Below are 17,292 nucleotides of genomic sequence, written 5' to 3'. Positions count from 1 at the left end.
CGGGCCCTAAATATTCATACCTTCTGTCGATGTGTTCTTCTTTGTTATTGTCTCAAAACTGAAATTCTTCCCCAAAAGATGAACCTTTAAACCTCCACTGTCAGCTTAAATTGCCAACTTTATACACAAACATAGCTTTCTACACAAGTGTCTGATTAAATCTGTTGGATACTGATCTGCAGAGGACGTACAGTATCTTCCTGATGACTTTTTCTTTACCATCAACATGTAACCTCTCTCCCTCTCCTCCTTCTTTCACCTCTTCTCCTGGTCAGAGGAGGGGGCTGGTAATGAATCGGTGCTGAAGGTTGTGGGGGGCATGGTGATGAGCTGTTATGCCAAATACTGGATCTACGTGTGTGGAGGGATGTTCATCATGGTCTCCTTTGCGGGAAAACTTGTTGGATACAAGATCATCTATATGCTGCTGTTCCTGATCTGCCTCTGTCTGTATCAGGTAGAAACATACATTAGATTCAGGTTCACAGTCCTGATCAGTGTTTTTGTGGAACATCAGTATTTTTTTATTTGTTTTGGTTCAAATTGTTGTAGTTATTTGCCCCCATACATTAAATGTTAATTTCACATCTCTCTTGTAATGACTGACTGGTTCATATTTCCCAGGTGTACTATTCTCTGTGGAGGCGTCTGTTGAAGCTCTTCTGGTGGCTTGTTGTGGCCTACACCATGCTGGTGCTCATCTCTGTCTACACTTACCAGTTTGAAGATTTCCCTGGATACTGGAGAAACTGTACTGGTTTCACAGAAGAGCAGTAAGATCTTATACAAGAGCCTGAGACTGTCTAGTGTGTTCCCCTGCCCAGCTGATACTTCTCTGTAGGCTGCCTCTGCTGCCATGAAATGTTTGTCATTTCTATATGAAATAGAACATTCTATAATGTTTACAACAACACCTTTAACTGAAGTGTTATTCTAACTGCTCATAGCTTACAAAAACAAAACATCCCAAGCATCACTACAAAGCCTGTTTTAGGCAAATGGTGATAATTAGGGTTGTAGAGACAGGGTCGTGGCTCATGGCCAAAAATAAACTGTCCTAATAACCTTGCATTCTTTCCACTCTGTGAGCAACTTGCATTTGCTGTGTGGTAATTAAACACATTAATGTAGGAATGAGAAATATGTATTTCTAAAACTGAACCGATAATGGTGTAATCATGCCCCCCTGTTGTCCACAGGCTGGCAGCCATTGGCCTGGAGACGTTTGCTCTGTCCGAGCTCTTCACCAGTATTCTGATCCCTGGCTTCTTCCTGCTGGCCTGTATCCTGCAGCTGCACTACTTTCACAAACCCTTCATGAGAATCACTGACCTGGAGCATGTCACACCCATACACAAGTAACCCAGCCGACACACTCCTACTACTCACATTGCTAGCTAACAGTGTTGTTAAAAGTCACAGCAAAATGAAAGTATGTGTGCCATTACTGTATGTTTTGCTATATGGAGTATTACTGAGCAGAACTGAATATGTGTGCGGGGTTAAGTAAGGAGAGGGATTAAGTCATCTGCTGTAAAAAGATATAAAGGACTGTTGGACATCCACATGTTTAGATGAGTGCAGGACAAATGAAAAAAAAAATACACCTCCAACACATTTTTGGCAAGGTAAACAAAGCTTTCCAAGTAAAGTCCAAATGCACACCTTTGGTTTAAAGAAGAAGACACTTATTTAATCCCTTTACAGAGAAATTCAGTTATTTCACTCTGTTGTTATTTCTTTTACATACACAGGCCTGAAATACACATACGCACAAACACTGGCATCTCTCTAAGTGCTGTATCGTAGGCAACTAGACTTGTTTCAGTTTGTTGAAGACGTTTCAGCTCTCATCCAAGAGGCTTCTTCACTTCTAACTAACTGGAGGGGAGTTGCAGGCTTTAAACCTCTGTGTGGGAGTTTCAGAGTCATTAGGGCCACTTGTGGGTCGTTGGCCCAGCCGGCCTGGTGTGCTCCCCTTCAGGTCGTAGTCAGTACTCGTGCAGCAGAATTTTCAATTAACTGCAGCTGATTTATTGTATTCCATGGGAGACCAGAAAGGAGAGTGTTACAGTAGTCTAGCCTGCTAGTTACAAAAGCGTGCATCAGTCTCTGTGTTGCTCAGAGAGAGACATGGCCTCACTGTGGAAATGTTGGAAAATCTATGAAAGATGAAGAGAAAAATGCAGAGATGACAAGAATAGCTGATTATGCTGCAGGTCAGTTACAGTACATGCCCCATTAGCAGGCACTGCATTTTTCTTCTTATTTAAGCCAATATTAACTGTGATTGTCAATTGAATTTGGCACATTGAAGATGATACATTTCAACCATTTATCTTGATATTTGAAATGTTTGAAATTCTATTTTCATAATAGAAGTAAATTGGCTGTCAACCATCTGAGGGAATATTGTTATACACAAAGATCGTTTTATTCATTTTATTTTAAACAAACGTAATCCTTTAAAGAATTAAAGTCCATGTCCAGTCATTCAAAATGCTGACTCTTGACTCTCAGTGAAACATAAATCACCTTTTTCCTTGACTGTGCTCACCTGCTTACAACCACAAATATAAAATATTCAAACCTGCTTTTTGTGATGCTGTTTTCCATTATCACATGTTACCAAGGAAATTTTATATTTTTCCTTCTGCGGTAACTAATGAGACAATCTGCCTCCAGGAAGGAGACGAGTGAGAAGACTGAACAGACAGACTCTGGTAATGTTGGGGAGACTTTTGAAGAGGAAGACCTGGTGACCAACATCGATGAAGAGTCTGAAGACCTGGTGACCAACATCGATGAGGAGTCTGAAGATGAAGGTAAAAAATAACAATGGCAGTTTGTTAGGTCGTCATCAAATTAGTCAACAACTGTTATGTACTGTATTGACAGGCATCTAATTGAGAAAAATCAACACCTCTATGAATGAAGATCAGCGTCACGCCTCAATCAGTGCTTAATATGGTACACTCCACACAGACACCTCATGAAAATATGCTTCTTTCTCTACAAAGTTATCGTCCATGACTAAATCCTAAAATTCAGGTGATTGTTGTTGCACCATGTGATGAAGCTCCCTATCACTACTCTGTACTGTGGCAGTAATTTTGCTTTCTGTCTTGCTTGAAGTGCAAAACCAGCAGGCAGCCATTCGGACTTAAGCCATCTTCTTTCGCCCTTTTGTGTATTTGATTATATCTACTTTTTTTTCAGAGCCGATGCACATTTTTAGTAATCAAGGTGACCGAGAACCGAGCCAAAGTTTAGAAAAAACACAAACTCAACACAAACTGTCCTCAGATTGTAGTGTAGTGTAACTCAGCAGCTCTCCTGTCAGCAGACCTCTCTTCATTTTAGGAATTAAAGAGACCTTACTGAAAACGTTATAGTAAACTGTATATCACAGTAACTTTCCATGTGAATTAAACTTACAGAAGTGTTTTTTTTTCTTGTTAAAGGTTTTATAGTTATTTGACTTTTAGTGTTCCTGAGCCTCACATGTTTTACACTCAAAATGTCAAAACAAGTCTTAAGCTCTCATTGACTGATCTCCTCTCTGTTCCTCCCATCTATCCCTTATCCTCTCACTCTCGTTGTTCGTCCATCCTCTCTTTTCCTTCGCTCAGTCGAGTTGATGCCCAGTAAGTGGGGTCTTGTGATGGACAGGTTACTGGTTCTTTCCAGAAGGTTCTCTGACAGTCTCGCCAAAGTTCAAGTTTTTCTCTGGAGGCTTCTGGAGCTCCACATCCTCAAAATGGTGGCCTTCTTCTCTGTGTGGGTTGCTCTTGACGAGGTAAAATGGGTGTTGTGTGAGGGAAGTGACTGAAACAAACTGCACATATATGATACTTGTTTTGTTTCTATGTGGGTGTATTTATTATGACCTAAAGTTTCTGTGTTTGTCCGAAGCCTTCTGTGATGAACCTGGTCTTGGTGGTGTTGTGGTCTCTGGCGATGCCCTACAGCCGCTTCAGGCCCATGGCATCCTGTCTTTCTACAGTCTGGGTGTGTGTCATCATCGTGTGTAAGATGCTGTACCAGCTCAGTGTCGTCAACCCTGTTGAGTACTCCAGTAACTGTAGCCTGGTAAGACACCCCTGCACACACACACCTGTTTGTATATCTTGTATACAGTCCTGGAGGATGAAGGAAAAGAACAACCCCAGTGTGAGTGCAACAGCTCATAACCTCATCAATTGGGCTGTTGTAATGTCATAATTAGGATTTAGTAGTCAAAGGTCACTGGGACCCCATTTTATATCAAAATTGTCAAATGTCCACTTCCTGTGACATCATAATGTTCTGCAAAAAATATTCTATAAATGTACAGCTCAGGATCAGCAACTTGACTGGAGCCCAGAGGCGCACAACCGTGATGCGGTAATCAGGCTTGGAGACTAACAAAGTACATGTAACGAGATTATGTAAATTAGGATGCAAAAAAAGTTAACTGTAAAGTTACAGGACAAAAAGATGTATTTAGGTTACAGATACATTCAGTAAAACAAGGGGATTACAGATTACAATTTTATTATAAAGAACGACATACTAGTCTGTAACCATGCACATGTGCACACATGACAACACTTCATGAGTCTCACGCATCATCACTATGGTGATGAAACCAAATTAGGTTCGTTTTTCAAGTTCATTTTTTAAGAAGTAGGTGTGTAGAGCTGCAATACTGTATCGTAACAGGTCTCAACACCCTGCTGCATGCGCACCTCATTGATGGTGTATTTGAGACTTAAATATATCACAATGTCCTGTCAGTACAACATACAACTTCCCCACCCCACCATCGCTACCGTAGTAAAAGTATATTTACAAACCATACGTACTAAATATAAAACGATATGTTTACAGGCATATACAGTATTTCATATGCTTTGGAAACTAAATTATAACCAAGGCCTTCACCTAATTAACTCAATCTGCTGAAGAAAGTCTGACTGACTTGTGGTGTGTATTGTTACTTGAAATATAACTCATGATATATTGTCACTAGAAGTGAATGAATTAACTCGTTAGAACTGAAGAACTGAGAGATTAAAGTAAGGAAAAAAGGTACCGTTGGGTACCAATATCGAATTCCAGATAATGGTAAATTCAAAGATGTAGGCAGTGATTCAGGGGTTCAGAGAGCTGACTGGGGTTGCAAAATACATCTGTAAACCTTATTCTTCCTAAATTAGATCAGGGTCAAGAACTCAGTGGAGATCTTAGTGCACCTGCCTCTCACATGCACACCACATCAGAGAGAAAGAACTTCATTAGAACAATGATGTGGCACTTTTGTGCTGAGGTCAAACAAGGGCTGAGTTGCTCCAGCTGTGAAACTAATAGCTGTTTAATACACGCTGAGCACACTGAGGTAAGCAGAGTTGGTTGGATAGCTCTTGTATCGCTGCAGTATATACTGTGGTAATCTTCTGAACCAAACCACACTGACTGCAATTCAAGTTGTTTACAAGGCAACAGGCCTTATATGAAACAGGAGATGTCCCATGCTCATACTGAAACACTTTGTCTCTGCAGCCTTTCCAAGAGGAACATTTCACCTAAAAATGGAAATTCTGACGTTCCACTAACCCTTCCAGTAACCGATACTGACAAAATCCTGAGTTATTTTCTCAGTCCAGCAGGTCTCAGTCTGTTGTACATATTTCTGCACACTAGCCCTGGTAAAAAAAAAAATAGTACATTTAATTGTTTTAGAAATATAATTTAGGTACACAAAAGTCATTACAAGTATAATTTCACTTCATTATAAGTGTGAAAATATGCTTGTACTGTGCAGTACTTCATTGTATTTTAAACAGGCATACTAAATTGGAAACTTATATACTTATAGAGGTCAGTTAGTTTACTTTGAAAAGTATAATTAAAATAAGTCCTTTCTAATGCACTATTAGAATGCTTTATTAAGGTTTATTTTAATTTTACTTCATGATTAGTGTATTTTAAGTATACTAACAAATAGTGCAGTTTGAACTTACCACATGTGTAACTGCACAGTTTAAGACTTTTTAAGAGGAAAAAGTTCCGTTTCTGGCAGCAGGACAGTGTATGTGGGATTTTAGTAAAATAAAGTACAGTGCTACATAAACTACATCACTAAGCTGACTGTTCCTTCTCTCTTTCTCTTTTGCATGTGTCCCATCAGCATGGACAGCTGGTCACTTGACCTGACATGATAGTAATGACCTCCAGTGGTGAGGAAGTGATGAGGAGTTAATTGGCCAGTTTATGGATCGGTTTCTTCTCTTTTTCCCTCGCAGCCTCTAACAAATGAAACCAACCTGTTACCAGAGGAGATGATGAATTCCTCTCTGTACAAGGAGCCGGTGGATCCAGCCAAATGGTTCGGCATCAGGAAAGACGCCACTGTACTGGGATACAGCAAGGTGATCAAGCTGACTGCTGCGGCTCCAGTATTTAAAAATAAAGGGCTGGGTATTATATCTTAAAGGTATTATGAGACACATTACCTGATTGAAGCTCTGCTTGATATATGTTTGATATATTTTTTTATTTTAAGCATCAGTTCACCCAAACACCACGTTTTGATGTATCTCTAAGATCTCTGCCTCGCCTGCACTTACTCTGGAAAGACATGTTACTGTTAAAGCAGCATCAATTAAAAATTCAACTTACCTCCATTGTATTGGGCTGCAGGCAGAAACTTTTGTTCTTTTTATTTTTTAAAACCTGTTTGAATAAAACTGAAACTATCTGCATGACTAGAAGATACCTCTACAAATAAATGACAAAAGATTTTGTTTTTGGACATTTGGGCTAACCAACCGTTTAAACAACACATGATATGCACCGAAAACATTTTAAGAAAAACTGAAAAGTCTGAACTATAATGAAGTTCATTGGTTCACTGAGTTACACATCCAGCCTGTTGTATGTTGAGTCTGCTCCATCTAACGGCTGCTTTAATGGCCAATTACTCTCATCTCATAATTAAACTAATGTCCTCAATGTTTTTTGCAGAATCACTTAATAGTGCTGATGTTGTTGGTGTTTGAGGCGACAGTGTATCGTCACCAGGCCCACCACTATCGTCAGCTCCAGTGCTCTCCTCCCACCATCCCTGCTCTGTTTCCTGCGGCCACCAGAGACACTCTAGACCAAGGTCTCATTCCCTGCTTCAAATACCTGCTCAACTACACCTTCTACAAATTTGGATTGGAGGTAACTGGCATAGATCACTGCATCACTGAATCAGGGCTGTTTGGAGCAGAATATATTAACAAAAAGATAGAAAATGAAGCTGAAAAAAAACATGTAACATTTGAGTTTTCGATTTCAGTCAAGGTTAGATGTCATTTAAAAGAAGAGGACCTGCTAAATTGAGTTCCTCTTGGAGACTGTTTTAGAGCATCAGTGTTTCCTTTTACTTACATCTTATTTTAATCTCCAAAAACCTCCCTTCTTTTTGGAAGATTTGCTTCCTGTTGACAGTGAATGTGATTGGCCAGCGGATGAACTTCTTGGTGATCATCCACGGTTGTTGGTTGGTAGCCATCTTGGTGAGGCGGCGCCGGGCGGCTATCGCCAGAATCTGGCCCAGATACTGCCTCTTCTTGTCCATCTTCATGATCTACCAGTATTTACTGTGTGTGGGAATGCCACCTGCTCTCTGCATAGGTGAGTCCTGATGTACTGATAAGTCCAACTAATGACAATGTAGTACACAACTACAGTATGCTTTGTTATTGTAGGCTGTATAAAAAATGTGTGCCCAATTGGTGTCTTTTGTTCTGTAGACTACCCATGGAGGTGGAACACTCGAGTGGCCATGAACTCAGCTCTCATCAAATGGATCCATCTGCCCGACTTCTACACTGTACCCAACTCCAAAAACCTCATAGGTTAGTTTGTGTGCATATGTCTCATGTCTGAGTGTGCACCTGAGTCCATTCATTCATATGTATCAACAAAATAAATCTACGTTTGACAGAAAGTCAACTTGTCGCTATATAGTATGGCGCATGCCAAAATACTCCATGCTATATGATAATAATTCTCAAAAAGAGGCACTGCAGGAAGATCATTTCTAATTTCCTGCTCCTGTTGTTCCTCCTGTTAGTTTTATTTTATTATATTTTTACAGCAAAAAAAAAATGCACTCAGTTGGTTCTACTTTATACAGAAGCCCCTTTTTTCTGGTGATCCATTTTCTGTCCTCAATCGTTTGTGTGTTTATGACTTGAGAACTGGTGAAAAATGAAGTTTGCCAGGATAATCATAAAGTTCCTTAATTTGTTTTAACGTCTCTGAGTATGTTTGGAGTGGACGTGGGAGCCAGGAGAGGTGTTTTCTATTATATTTATTCTTATACCATGAGATTGATGAGCAGGAGCAGCTAAACGTAGCAGTTTACTTCATGAAGTCTTTTATTTTACAGATTTATATGCAATACAGCAAATTGCTCCTCAAATAAACCTCAGAAAGACTGACTGACGTGATCTGTGTTGTTACTGGAAATATGACTCAAGATATATTGTCTCTGGAAGTGAATGATTTAACTGGTTGGAATATCGAAACTGATATGGGTTGAAATGTGAACGGTACCCAATCATAATCGTGTTAACATTCTGTTGTGAATAAAAGTTTTTCACTCAAAGGAATGAAAGATTATCCTGGCAAAACATTTTTACCAGCAGTTCTCAAGTCAATTCAGATCAGATGTAGAAAATGGATCACCTGCCCCTGTCACTGCTTGGTTCTATTTCTTCCTTGATAATGAGGTTGGTAATGATAATTCTGTATTGTGTTGTTGTGTGTGTCTGCAGCGGACTTTGTGCTGCTGCTGTGTGCGTCCCAGCAGTGGAAAGTGTTTGAGTGTGAGCACACGGAGGAGTGGATGGTCCTGGCAGGAGAGAACACAGACAACCCTGATCCAATGGAAGGTCGACTGTTTAACCCTGCACCCAACTACATCAACTGCAGGTAAATACATGTCTCTATCACTGTCTGTCTGTCTGGTTTATGTCTGTGTCATCCACAGTTGAACCTTCTGAGTGCAGCTGCCTTTGATAAGACTGAAAACATTTGTCTCTCGCTAAGCAGCACATCTCAGGCTAGACTGATTATTCTGTTGTCGGGTCTCCTGGCATCTTCTTCATAACCACAAGGCCACCAGCTCTACAGAATTTCCACCACAATGAGTATGTGTTTTCCTGTCCTCCTCCAGGAGGTACCTGGACATGGCTAAAGTCCTAGTGTTCCGTTACCTCTTCTGGTTCGTGCTGTCCGTGGTCTTCATCACGGGGGCCACCAGGATTTCTGTGTTTGGACTGGGCTACCTGCTTGCCTGCTTCTTTTTTCTGCTGTTTGGGACTCAGCTATTGGTCAAACCATCAAGGACCCGCCTCATCCTGTGGGACTGTCTCATCATCTATAACGTGGCAGTCATTATTTCTAAAAATATGTTATCAGTAAGTTGAAATCTCATCATTTGACGCTTGTTTGCAGATTTGAGGGGCTTCCTGGTTCCTCTTTCATTTTCCCTTTGTAGTCGTAAAAATATGTTCCCACAGTAACATCAGCCATCAGCACGCTTTAACAAATTAGAATAGAAAGACATTTAAAATCCTGTTTTCATCGTGCAAGCACAACACCAAGCATAAAGTGTCGGGTGATTGGGATGATTGTTGTCTCTGTCTGACCTCACCTAATTGTGTATTTCTTTGTTTGTGTTTCAGATCTTGGCATGTGTGTTTGTGTCTGATATGCAGAAACGCTTCTGTTGGGTGATTCAGCTCTTCAGTCTGGTTTGCACAGTCAAAGGATACTATGACCGTAAGTCCTTTAATAATAATAATCAGAGATGGGTAGAGTACTCAAAAAATGTACTCAAGTAAAAGGACTGTTACTTTTCATAAACAGTTACTCGAAGAACTAGAACTAGTGAAAGTAGTCATCAAAATAACTATTTGAGTAAGAATACAAGAGTACTAAGTAAAAAAGTTACTCAAGTAGTGAGTAACCTAAAAAATAAGTCTTATTTGTTGTAGACTGATCAACCACAGATGTCTTCACCAGGTAAAGAAGTGAACAAACATCTGTACTGATGAGATAATCTGTCACATTTACACCAGGACAATACTCCCAGTCTGTATTTCTTGAGTATGATCACAAAATGATGATACGCTGTTACATATAATGAGTCATGTTACAGTCTACTGAAATTCAGTCATTCCAGTACAGATGTCTCAGTTCTATCACAATCAGGTGTGAGCCCCCATGTCCAGGTCTGTCCAATCACATGAAGACAGTGAGACTAAAGAAGTGGTGAAGGTGAATTAGGACATAATGCTATGCCTGTAATGTTTAATTATTGTTTATTAAATACAGTTGTGTTAACTTCTTTACCTAGACCTGAAGAAGACCACCTGTGCTTAAAACATATCAGTCATGTCCACATACGTGTGCACAGTTCTGTCTCCACTTTTATGTCTCTTTTCATCATTGTTAGTTAAATGCATCGCACTCACACACCGTTAGCTTGAGTGTTTACAGTGGGCCAGAAAGCAGAACAGTAGCAGTAGTTTTGAAGCATCATATAGTGTGTATATATTATCAAACAACAGACACACTTACAGCTCTGTCAGCGATGGCCTCTCTGATGTTCTACTGACTTCATACAACTGCAGCCTGCTGTGCTGTGCGCTGTTAATTCATCTGGAAATATCAGCAGTTAGTGCAATTTGAAAGCCTCCTACTCCTGCTGCTTTGGATCAATACCAGAGCTCCAGCAGACCTGGGGCTTAGCTGACCACCTGCCTCTTAACAGAACTGCATGAATGCATAAAATAACAAATAAAAGTAGCACCATTGTTTCTGAATGTAACGGAGTAAAAGTAAGACAAAAAGTATGCTGCATTAAAACTACTCCAAAAAGTACAATTTACCCCAAAAATGTACTCAAGTACATGTAACAGAGTAAATGTAACTTGATACTACCCACCTGTGGGAATAGTATATAAATTAAGGACATTATGTTTGTTTCTGCATTGTGTTTTATTCTGTTCATGTGATGTTCGGTTTCTGAAGGACAAGTGGTTTAACAATACATCAATCACCAAAAATGTCAATATACTGTAAGTTTGCTTTTTTTAACTATAGTTACGATTGTGCATTCAAGTGCTGATGGTTTATTTTATCAAAAGTAACAACTTACAGAAGCAGTGTTTCTGCTCTTTAATATTGGTAATAATATGATACTCTGTTTTTCAACAGCAAAAGCAGTGAGCGACAAGCAATGCAGCCTCCCAGTAGAAGAGGCCGGAATCATCTGGGACAGTATCTGTTTCCTCTTCCTGTTGCTGCAGAGGAGAGTCTTCCTCAGTTTCTACTTCCTGCATGTGGTAGCAGAACTGCAGGCTTCTGCCAAACAGGCCTCGAGGTAACACACAATGTATAGTTTACTGACTGAATGAAGGAATTAAGGCAGTGGTTTGAATGCTCGGGGTATTAAAGGGCTAGGAAAGAAAAGATACATCTCTGTTATACATACATTTGTGTGTTTTTATAAAAAAAATACCTCAAATCAAACTAAAGAGAGAGCGTTCTTTTTAATGTGACACAAGCCAAAAAGTTTAGGAAGAATATATAATAGTTTTGTTGCGCATTCAAGTTTATTCTTTAACTTAAGAGAAATGATATGTAACAATATTTCCTTAGCTCGAAGGGTCCCTGTCCTCTTCGGTCGTAGGGCTGACTGAACAGTCAGTTTATCATGATGAGGTGACTGTTCGTACAGTGCCTGTAGAAAGTATTAACAGTTGTTTTCATTTTTCATCTTCAACAACTTTGAAACAGAAGTAGTAGATTTAGTGGCATTGTTGACACTGATCAACAGAAAAGAGAGAGAAACAGAGCTCTCTAGAAAGTGATTTAAATTGATGACAAATATTCAAATTAAACTATAAACTCAAAACTTCTGGTTTTTTTTTACAAAATGAAGAAAGAGATTAAGACTTTTTTATTCACACAAAATAATAATAAAAAAAATATATATATCAGATTTTGAGTTTATATTTGTTTGCTATCACTTCTCCTTTGCCAATATAATCCATACCTGACAGGTGTGACTTACATACTTTTGGACATACTAAATCTTTTTCTGGCATACTAAATTGTGGTAATTGTGGGTATTGGAGCGCTTTCATACTGTCACACCTGTCAAGTGGATGAACTATAAAAAATAGAAGACAGATTTTAGCAAATTTGTTGTCATAATATGAGAGAAATAAATATTTTGTGTGCATAAAAAAGTCTTATATATTTTACTTCAACTTGTGAAAAACTGGAGCAAGAACAGAAGTGTTTGCATTTTTATTAAATTAACTAAATGTAGAGTCTATAAATAAGCTTAGACAGTGACTTGCTGATAATCGCACTGACTGTTGGGCCTACTTTCAGGGGGTTTGAGCTCTTCAGAGCCAGCATCGTGAAGAACATTAAGATCCACCAACAAGCTGAGAACAAATCTCTGTCCCAGCTCAAGAGATCGTAAGTGTTCACAGTACAAGAAGTGCAACTGATAAAGTTTGCTTTTGTGAGTAGTGTTACAATTTGTTTCTTCTCTCAGGATGCAGAGAATTCGCTCCAAGCAGCAGAAGTACAGAGATGGACACAAAACAAGTGAAGATCCCAGTGAGAGTCAGACTTCTGGTAGGATTACTGGCTTACTGTTTGACTACTGAGTGGAAAGTTAACATGTGTTGCCTTCCCGTGTCCCTCCAGGCCTGCCTGATGTCAGCTTGTTTAGCTGCAGATGATTTACCCCTCAGGAGTACCCACAGAGTTTCATAGGGAATATTGTGCTTTTACAATGACTACTTTTTTTTTTACAGAATATTTTAAGCTTATAAAAGAATCATTGTCATCTTTTCTTGTTTTTCTTTCCTCCTGTCTTTTATAACAAAAGTGAAATGGATTCAGTATTCAGTATTTGAACTCTACATATTGTGTTAGAAATATGCATAGTGACTGCCCTCTACAGGTTGAAACCTGGCTATTGCAGTTGAATTTTGCTGTCAGTGGCTGTCGAGGCAGGCTTTCCTCCCCCCTCCCACCCCTCCCTCCCTGCCCCCTTGTGTAAAACTAACACCTCCCGACTTGTCAGACTGTGGGAGAGGAGTATCGGTGACGAAGTTATTGAGTAGTTACATAAAAATGCCTTTGGTAACAGCCCAGTCACCAGGATAACATGTTGGCAGTTTCTGCTAACCACTGACACGTTCACACCATATTGATATTCCTATAAAACGTGTCATATCACGGTCACATTACATCACATAATATTACATATTATTTTATTTGTCAGATTATTTGATTCTTTACAAATATAACAAAATGCTTCTAAAGTAACATAGCACGCCTTGCTTTACATTGTTCATACTAATCTTATATGCAATGTACAACATATTCTGCTGAGGACATTCATGTTTTCTTAAAGATGAACCCATTTAAGTTTAATAACGCCATGGCCTACTGTAGCACCACACTCAGGTCACAATTTCATATTATTTCCACTTTAGTAAAACTCCTAAAACTACAACCATCTCGCTTCCTTACAGAGACCCAGAAAGACAAAAAGAGGTCTCGGAAGAAGGAGTGGCACCGGCCGTGGTTGGACCATGCGACAGGTATGACAAACACACTTTTATCTGGGGTTACTGCATGAATAAGCCACTGATAGGTGCTGTAAGACGTAGTCCTTCTGATCTAACCACATAGTAAGGTAAAGGATGTGTTCTTGTCTACTCACAGTGCTCCACTCAGGAGAGTACTACCTCTTTGAATCAGACAGTGAGGATGAAGAGGAGCTACAGTCTGAAGAACAGAAGCCTCAGAGACAGACTGCCTGTCAGGTCTGACACACAACTGAACCCTTTTCTTATACAGATATTAGGGCTGTCCAGTGATTTAAATTAAATTAGTGAATCTAATTAATTAAAGGGTTTGTGAATAATTAATCAAAATGAATTGCACATGCTTGTTTTATTATAATGTTTTAATTTTTTGCTTAAACAAAAAAAAAAAAGGTAAGTTGTTGCTCAAATGGAGACTTTTATGTCATCCACGAAGCTTGGCTACTGGTCTTATAATAAAGGCTGAATTATGGTTGCACGTGGGCTCTATGCAAAGCCTATGTGCGCCGTAGTGTCTGTGCTGCTGGCTGTGGTGAGCCAATTGCCAACTGACCTACCCCTTTAAACACACTGATCCATTCGGCCCTCAGCTGGGTCACTGAAATAAAGAGTGGACAGGCAGAATGTCTGCAGGGCGGGCTGTGGCTCCATACAAACCTGGCTAGAACGACTTCTCCCCGATGCCAGTGTTTGCCACCGGGCTGCTCGTTGAGGGGCAGTCCACCCTTCAGACATTCAGCCTGTCCAGCGCAGAGAGACTCCGGAGGAGGAGGGTATAAATCAAGAAGAGCAGCAGCAGGCCGGTCAGGAGGGACTGCACCAGCCGATGAGTGCAGTGTGTTTACTGGGACTGAAGCACTGGAGGAGAAGTCAGAAAATGTGATGCTTCTAAGCGGACCAGTGACATTCCTTATGGTCCACGTTGCTGAGGCTTGCAGTCACATTTCTGGGCGTTGCACTCAGGCTACGGCGTAAGGCACACACCTACGCAGACATTTAACCACATCCCATTCTTGGACTCCATCATGTTTACAAAGCTGCCGGTCAAGGGACGCGATTAGTCTGCGTAATTTCTTTTAACACATTATTTTTTCTAGAATAATTTAATCAAAATGAAGGCATTATATTGACAGCCCTAACAGATATATTAGTCACCGAAGAGAATGGGTCACATGTCCACATTATGTGATTGTTAAAATTTTTGATTTTGCATACTGCATATAGTTGCAGCTGTTGTGTTGAAATGTTTTGCTATAACATGCAGTGTTTAGACTCTAATTTACATATTTTTATTGTGATGTTGCATTTTGTGTTTTCCTCTCAGCTGGCATACCAGGCGTGGGTGAGCAGTGTGAAAGCAGCTTTGCGAGAACGTCAGAGACGCCAGAGACAGCTGAGGAGGCCTGAGAATAAAGAGAAAGAGAGAGAAGAAAGAACGGAGTCACAACAGGAGCCTTACTCTGTGATAGGTTAGATATCCTTATTTCCTTTTTCACTATCAGGAATGCCAGAGCAGAGTCTAAAAACCCCTTTCACACTGCCTTTTCAAGGTGGGAATCTTGCGCTGTTATTCTGCTTTGGCGTCTGTATAAAAGTTACAGAGGCAGAATGGGGAGACAGTTTTGTTTTGCTCTGCCAGCAGACACAGCCGTAACAGAAGTGAATTGAAGACTGTGTGAAAGTGTAAGCTGGCAGCACCAACCAGGGGTGTGACAGTGTAACGACATTCACAGACTGACAACAAAACAGATCCTTTGCTTGATATTGCTCAAAATAAAAAATAAATGACCCGCAAAGCAACCTTCCAAGACCAAACAACAGTACTGTGGTAGCAGGTATTGTCTTTGGCAATTAATTGGAGGAAAAAATGATGAATATCTACGTGGAAAAAAAGTCGCTGTCACCCTGTCTGTCCTACCAACTCTCACCTTCACCTGGTAAACAGCGTCTGTACCCAGCAGCTCCTGCTGTTTACTGACTGATTATGTGACTGCATTTCGAGCAAAAAACTTTAAAACTTTGTTTGCTGACACATCTTTAGATTTACAGATGGAAACCAGGAGAAACACTCTTAAAAAAAACTTTATGATGTGTCCCGTCACGCCTCTTTTGGTTCCACAACGCCTGCTTGGCTTACTGTTCAGCATTGTAGTCTGGAGGAGAGCATGACCCTCCAGACTGCAGTCTGCCTCAGTCGTCCTCTGAAAATGACTGAGTGGCTAATTCAAGTTTACATTTATGTGTAGCCTGTAACTAGTAATTGATTGAAGTGTTTTGCTGGTAGTTGAAGCCTTCATTAATGACTCCTAGGAATATTGTTGAAGCATCCAAATGCATTTATACCTGTGACCAATCACAAAGACAAACAAAGATGTGTAAAACTAAAGCAAAGGAAAGAGAAAACCGTTTCAGGTTTTTCTGCTCTTGTTGGCTCATCTAAACCCAAGATAAACTGCAAATGGCAGATTACACACAGACATAGTATTTTAAGTATGCTGTTTGTGTATATATGTGTGTGTCTGTGTAGGTTGTGGGGAAAACGATGTGTTTGAGGACCCTGTCATTCGGGAGGAGGAGGAGGAGCCAGAGGAAGAGGAGTCAGGTTGGTTCACATTCAAAGTCTTCTCTTTTCTCCACCTTTCACCATGGCTGCACTGTCCAGAGGGACATTTGGATGCAGCCTAATACACGCTGCTGTGTCCTCTACACAACACTGTGCAGTGAATGAATGGCTTCCTGTTGAGAGTCAGTTTAAATGTATTGGTTGTGTGTTCAGAAAATGGGGCACTTTACAAGCCTTCATGGCTAAATGTTTGGATGTTTTTTAGGACAGAACTAGAACAAATGTTAGAATATTGTGGCCACAAACTTCTGTCCTGTACCCACAATCCTTTAGAAACATGTGTATGCAGTAGATTAAGATTTCTCAGAACTATTATTAAATCCTTTACTGTATCTCCTCTTCTTCTCTCCTCATCCCAAGTCTCTCTCTCTGTGTGCTGCAGGTCATGGTGAGATGGTTCAGAGGATCTTGGACATCCTGCGCTTCTTATGGGCCATAGTTCTGGCCATGTTGGATGGACTGACTCATTGGCTCAACCTCCTGACCAAACAGTACAGAGAGACATCCACTGTTCTGTGCAATGAACGTTATTTCATCTTACACAAGATAGAGCAGGTAAACACTAGAACAGACATTTTTGTTTAAGATCCCAAATCATTATTATTATTTTTGTTACCTCCACCGAGGTTATGTTTTCACCTGTGCCCATTTGTTTTCTGGTTGGTTGGTTTGTTATTGTGATTGCACAGAAACCACTGAACAGATTTCCACGAAACTTGACTGGAGGATGGGTATCGGCCCAGAATAGACCCCATTAACTTTTGGTTCGGATCTGGATAAAGGAACAGATCCAGGAATTTTTTCTCACTTTCTTTAACAATGTGAGATACTGTTGTTATTTTATCAGGAAATAATGCAAAAATAGGCCTATTAAAGTAGAGGTATCTATGAGAGTACAATTTATTCAAATAAAAATCCAGATCTAGCAGATTTAAATGTGTTTCATATGATACTGGATGAGGCTTGATTGAATTAAAGGCGACTGTT

At 40.0% G+C, this 17,292-nt stretch overlaps 1 protein-coding gene across 1 annotated transcript in view; it reads left to right on the top strand.

The window, feature by feature from the left end:
* Nucleotides 1-17,292, top strand: part of piezo1 (piezo type mechanosensitive ion channel component 1 (Er blood group)) — a 95,699-nt gene that overhangs the window by 58,838 nt on the left and 19,569 nt on the right. Inside the window, exons 14-34 of the mRNA XM_084376565.1 lie at nt 276-457; nt 625-773; nt 1,200-1,358; nt 2,686-2,825; nt 3,633-3,799; nt 3,916-4,092; nt 6,288-6,413; nt 7,009-7,209; nt 7,461-7,665; nt 7,785-7,889; nt 8,814-8,970; nt 9,215-9,458; nt 9,726-9,822; nt 11,263-11,428; nt 12,448-12,537; nt 12,617-12,699; nt 13,608-13,676; nt 13,801-13,901; nt 15,007-15,151; nt 16,210-16,284; nt 16,688-16,860. Coding sequence (XP_084232691.1) covers nt 276-457; nt 625-773; nt 1,200-1,358; nt 2,686-2,825; nt 3,633-3,799; nt 3,916-4,092; nt 6,288-6,413; nt 7,009-7,209; nt 7,461-7,665; nt 7,785-7,889; nt 8,814-8,970; nt 9,215-9,458; nt 9,726-9,822; nt 11,263-11,428; nt 12,448-12,537; nt 12,617-12,699; nt 13,608-13,676; nt 13,801-13,901; nt 15,007-15,151; nt 16,210-16,284; nt 16,688-16,860 — 3,011 coding nt within the window. The remainder of the gene's footprint in view (nt 1-275; nt 458-624; nt 774-1,199; nt 1,359-2,685; nt 2,826-3,632; nt 3,800-3,915; nt 4,093-6,287; nt 6,414-7,008; nt 7,210-7,460; nt 7,666-7,784; nt 7,890-8,813; nt 8,971-9,214; nt 9,459-9,725; nt 9,823-11,262; nt 11,429-12,447; nt 12,538-12,616; nt 12,700-13,607; nt 13,677-13,800; nt 13,902-15,006; nt 15,152-16,209; nt 16,285-16,687; nt 16,861-17,292) is intronic.

Source organism: Pagrus pagrus (genome assembly GCF_965226575.1).
Source record: "Pagrus pagrus genome assembly, chromosome: 15".
Classification (NCBI taxonomy): domain Eukaryota; kingdom Metazoa; phylum Chordata; class Actinopteri; order Spariformes; family Sparidae; genus Pagrus; species Pagrus pagrus.
The sequence above is the reverse complement of the archived record's forward strand: the minus strand, read 5'-3'. Positions and strand labels throughout refer to the sequence as shown.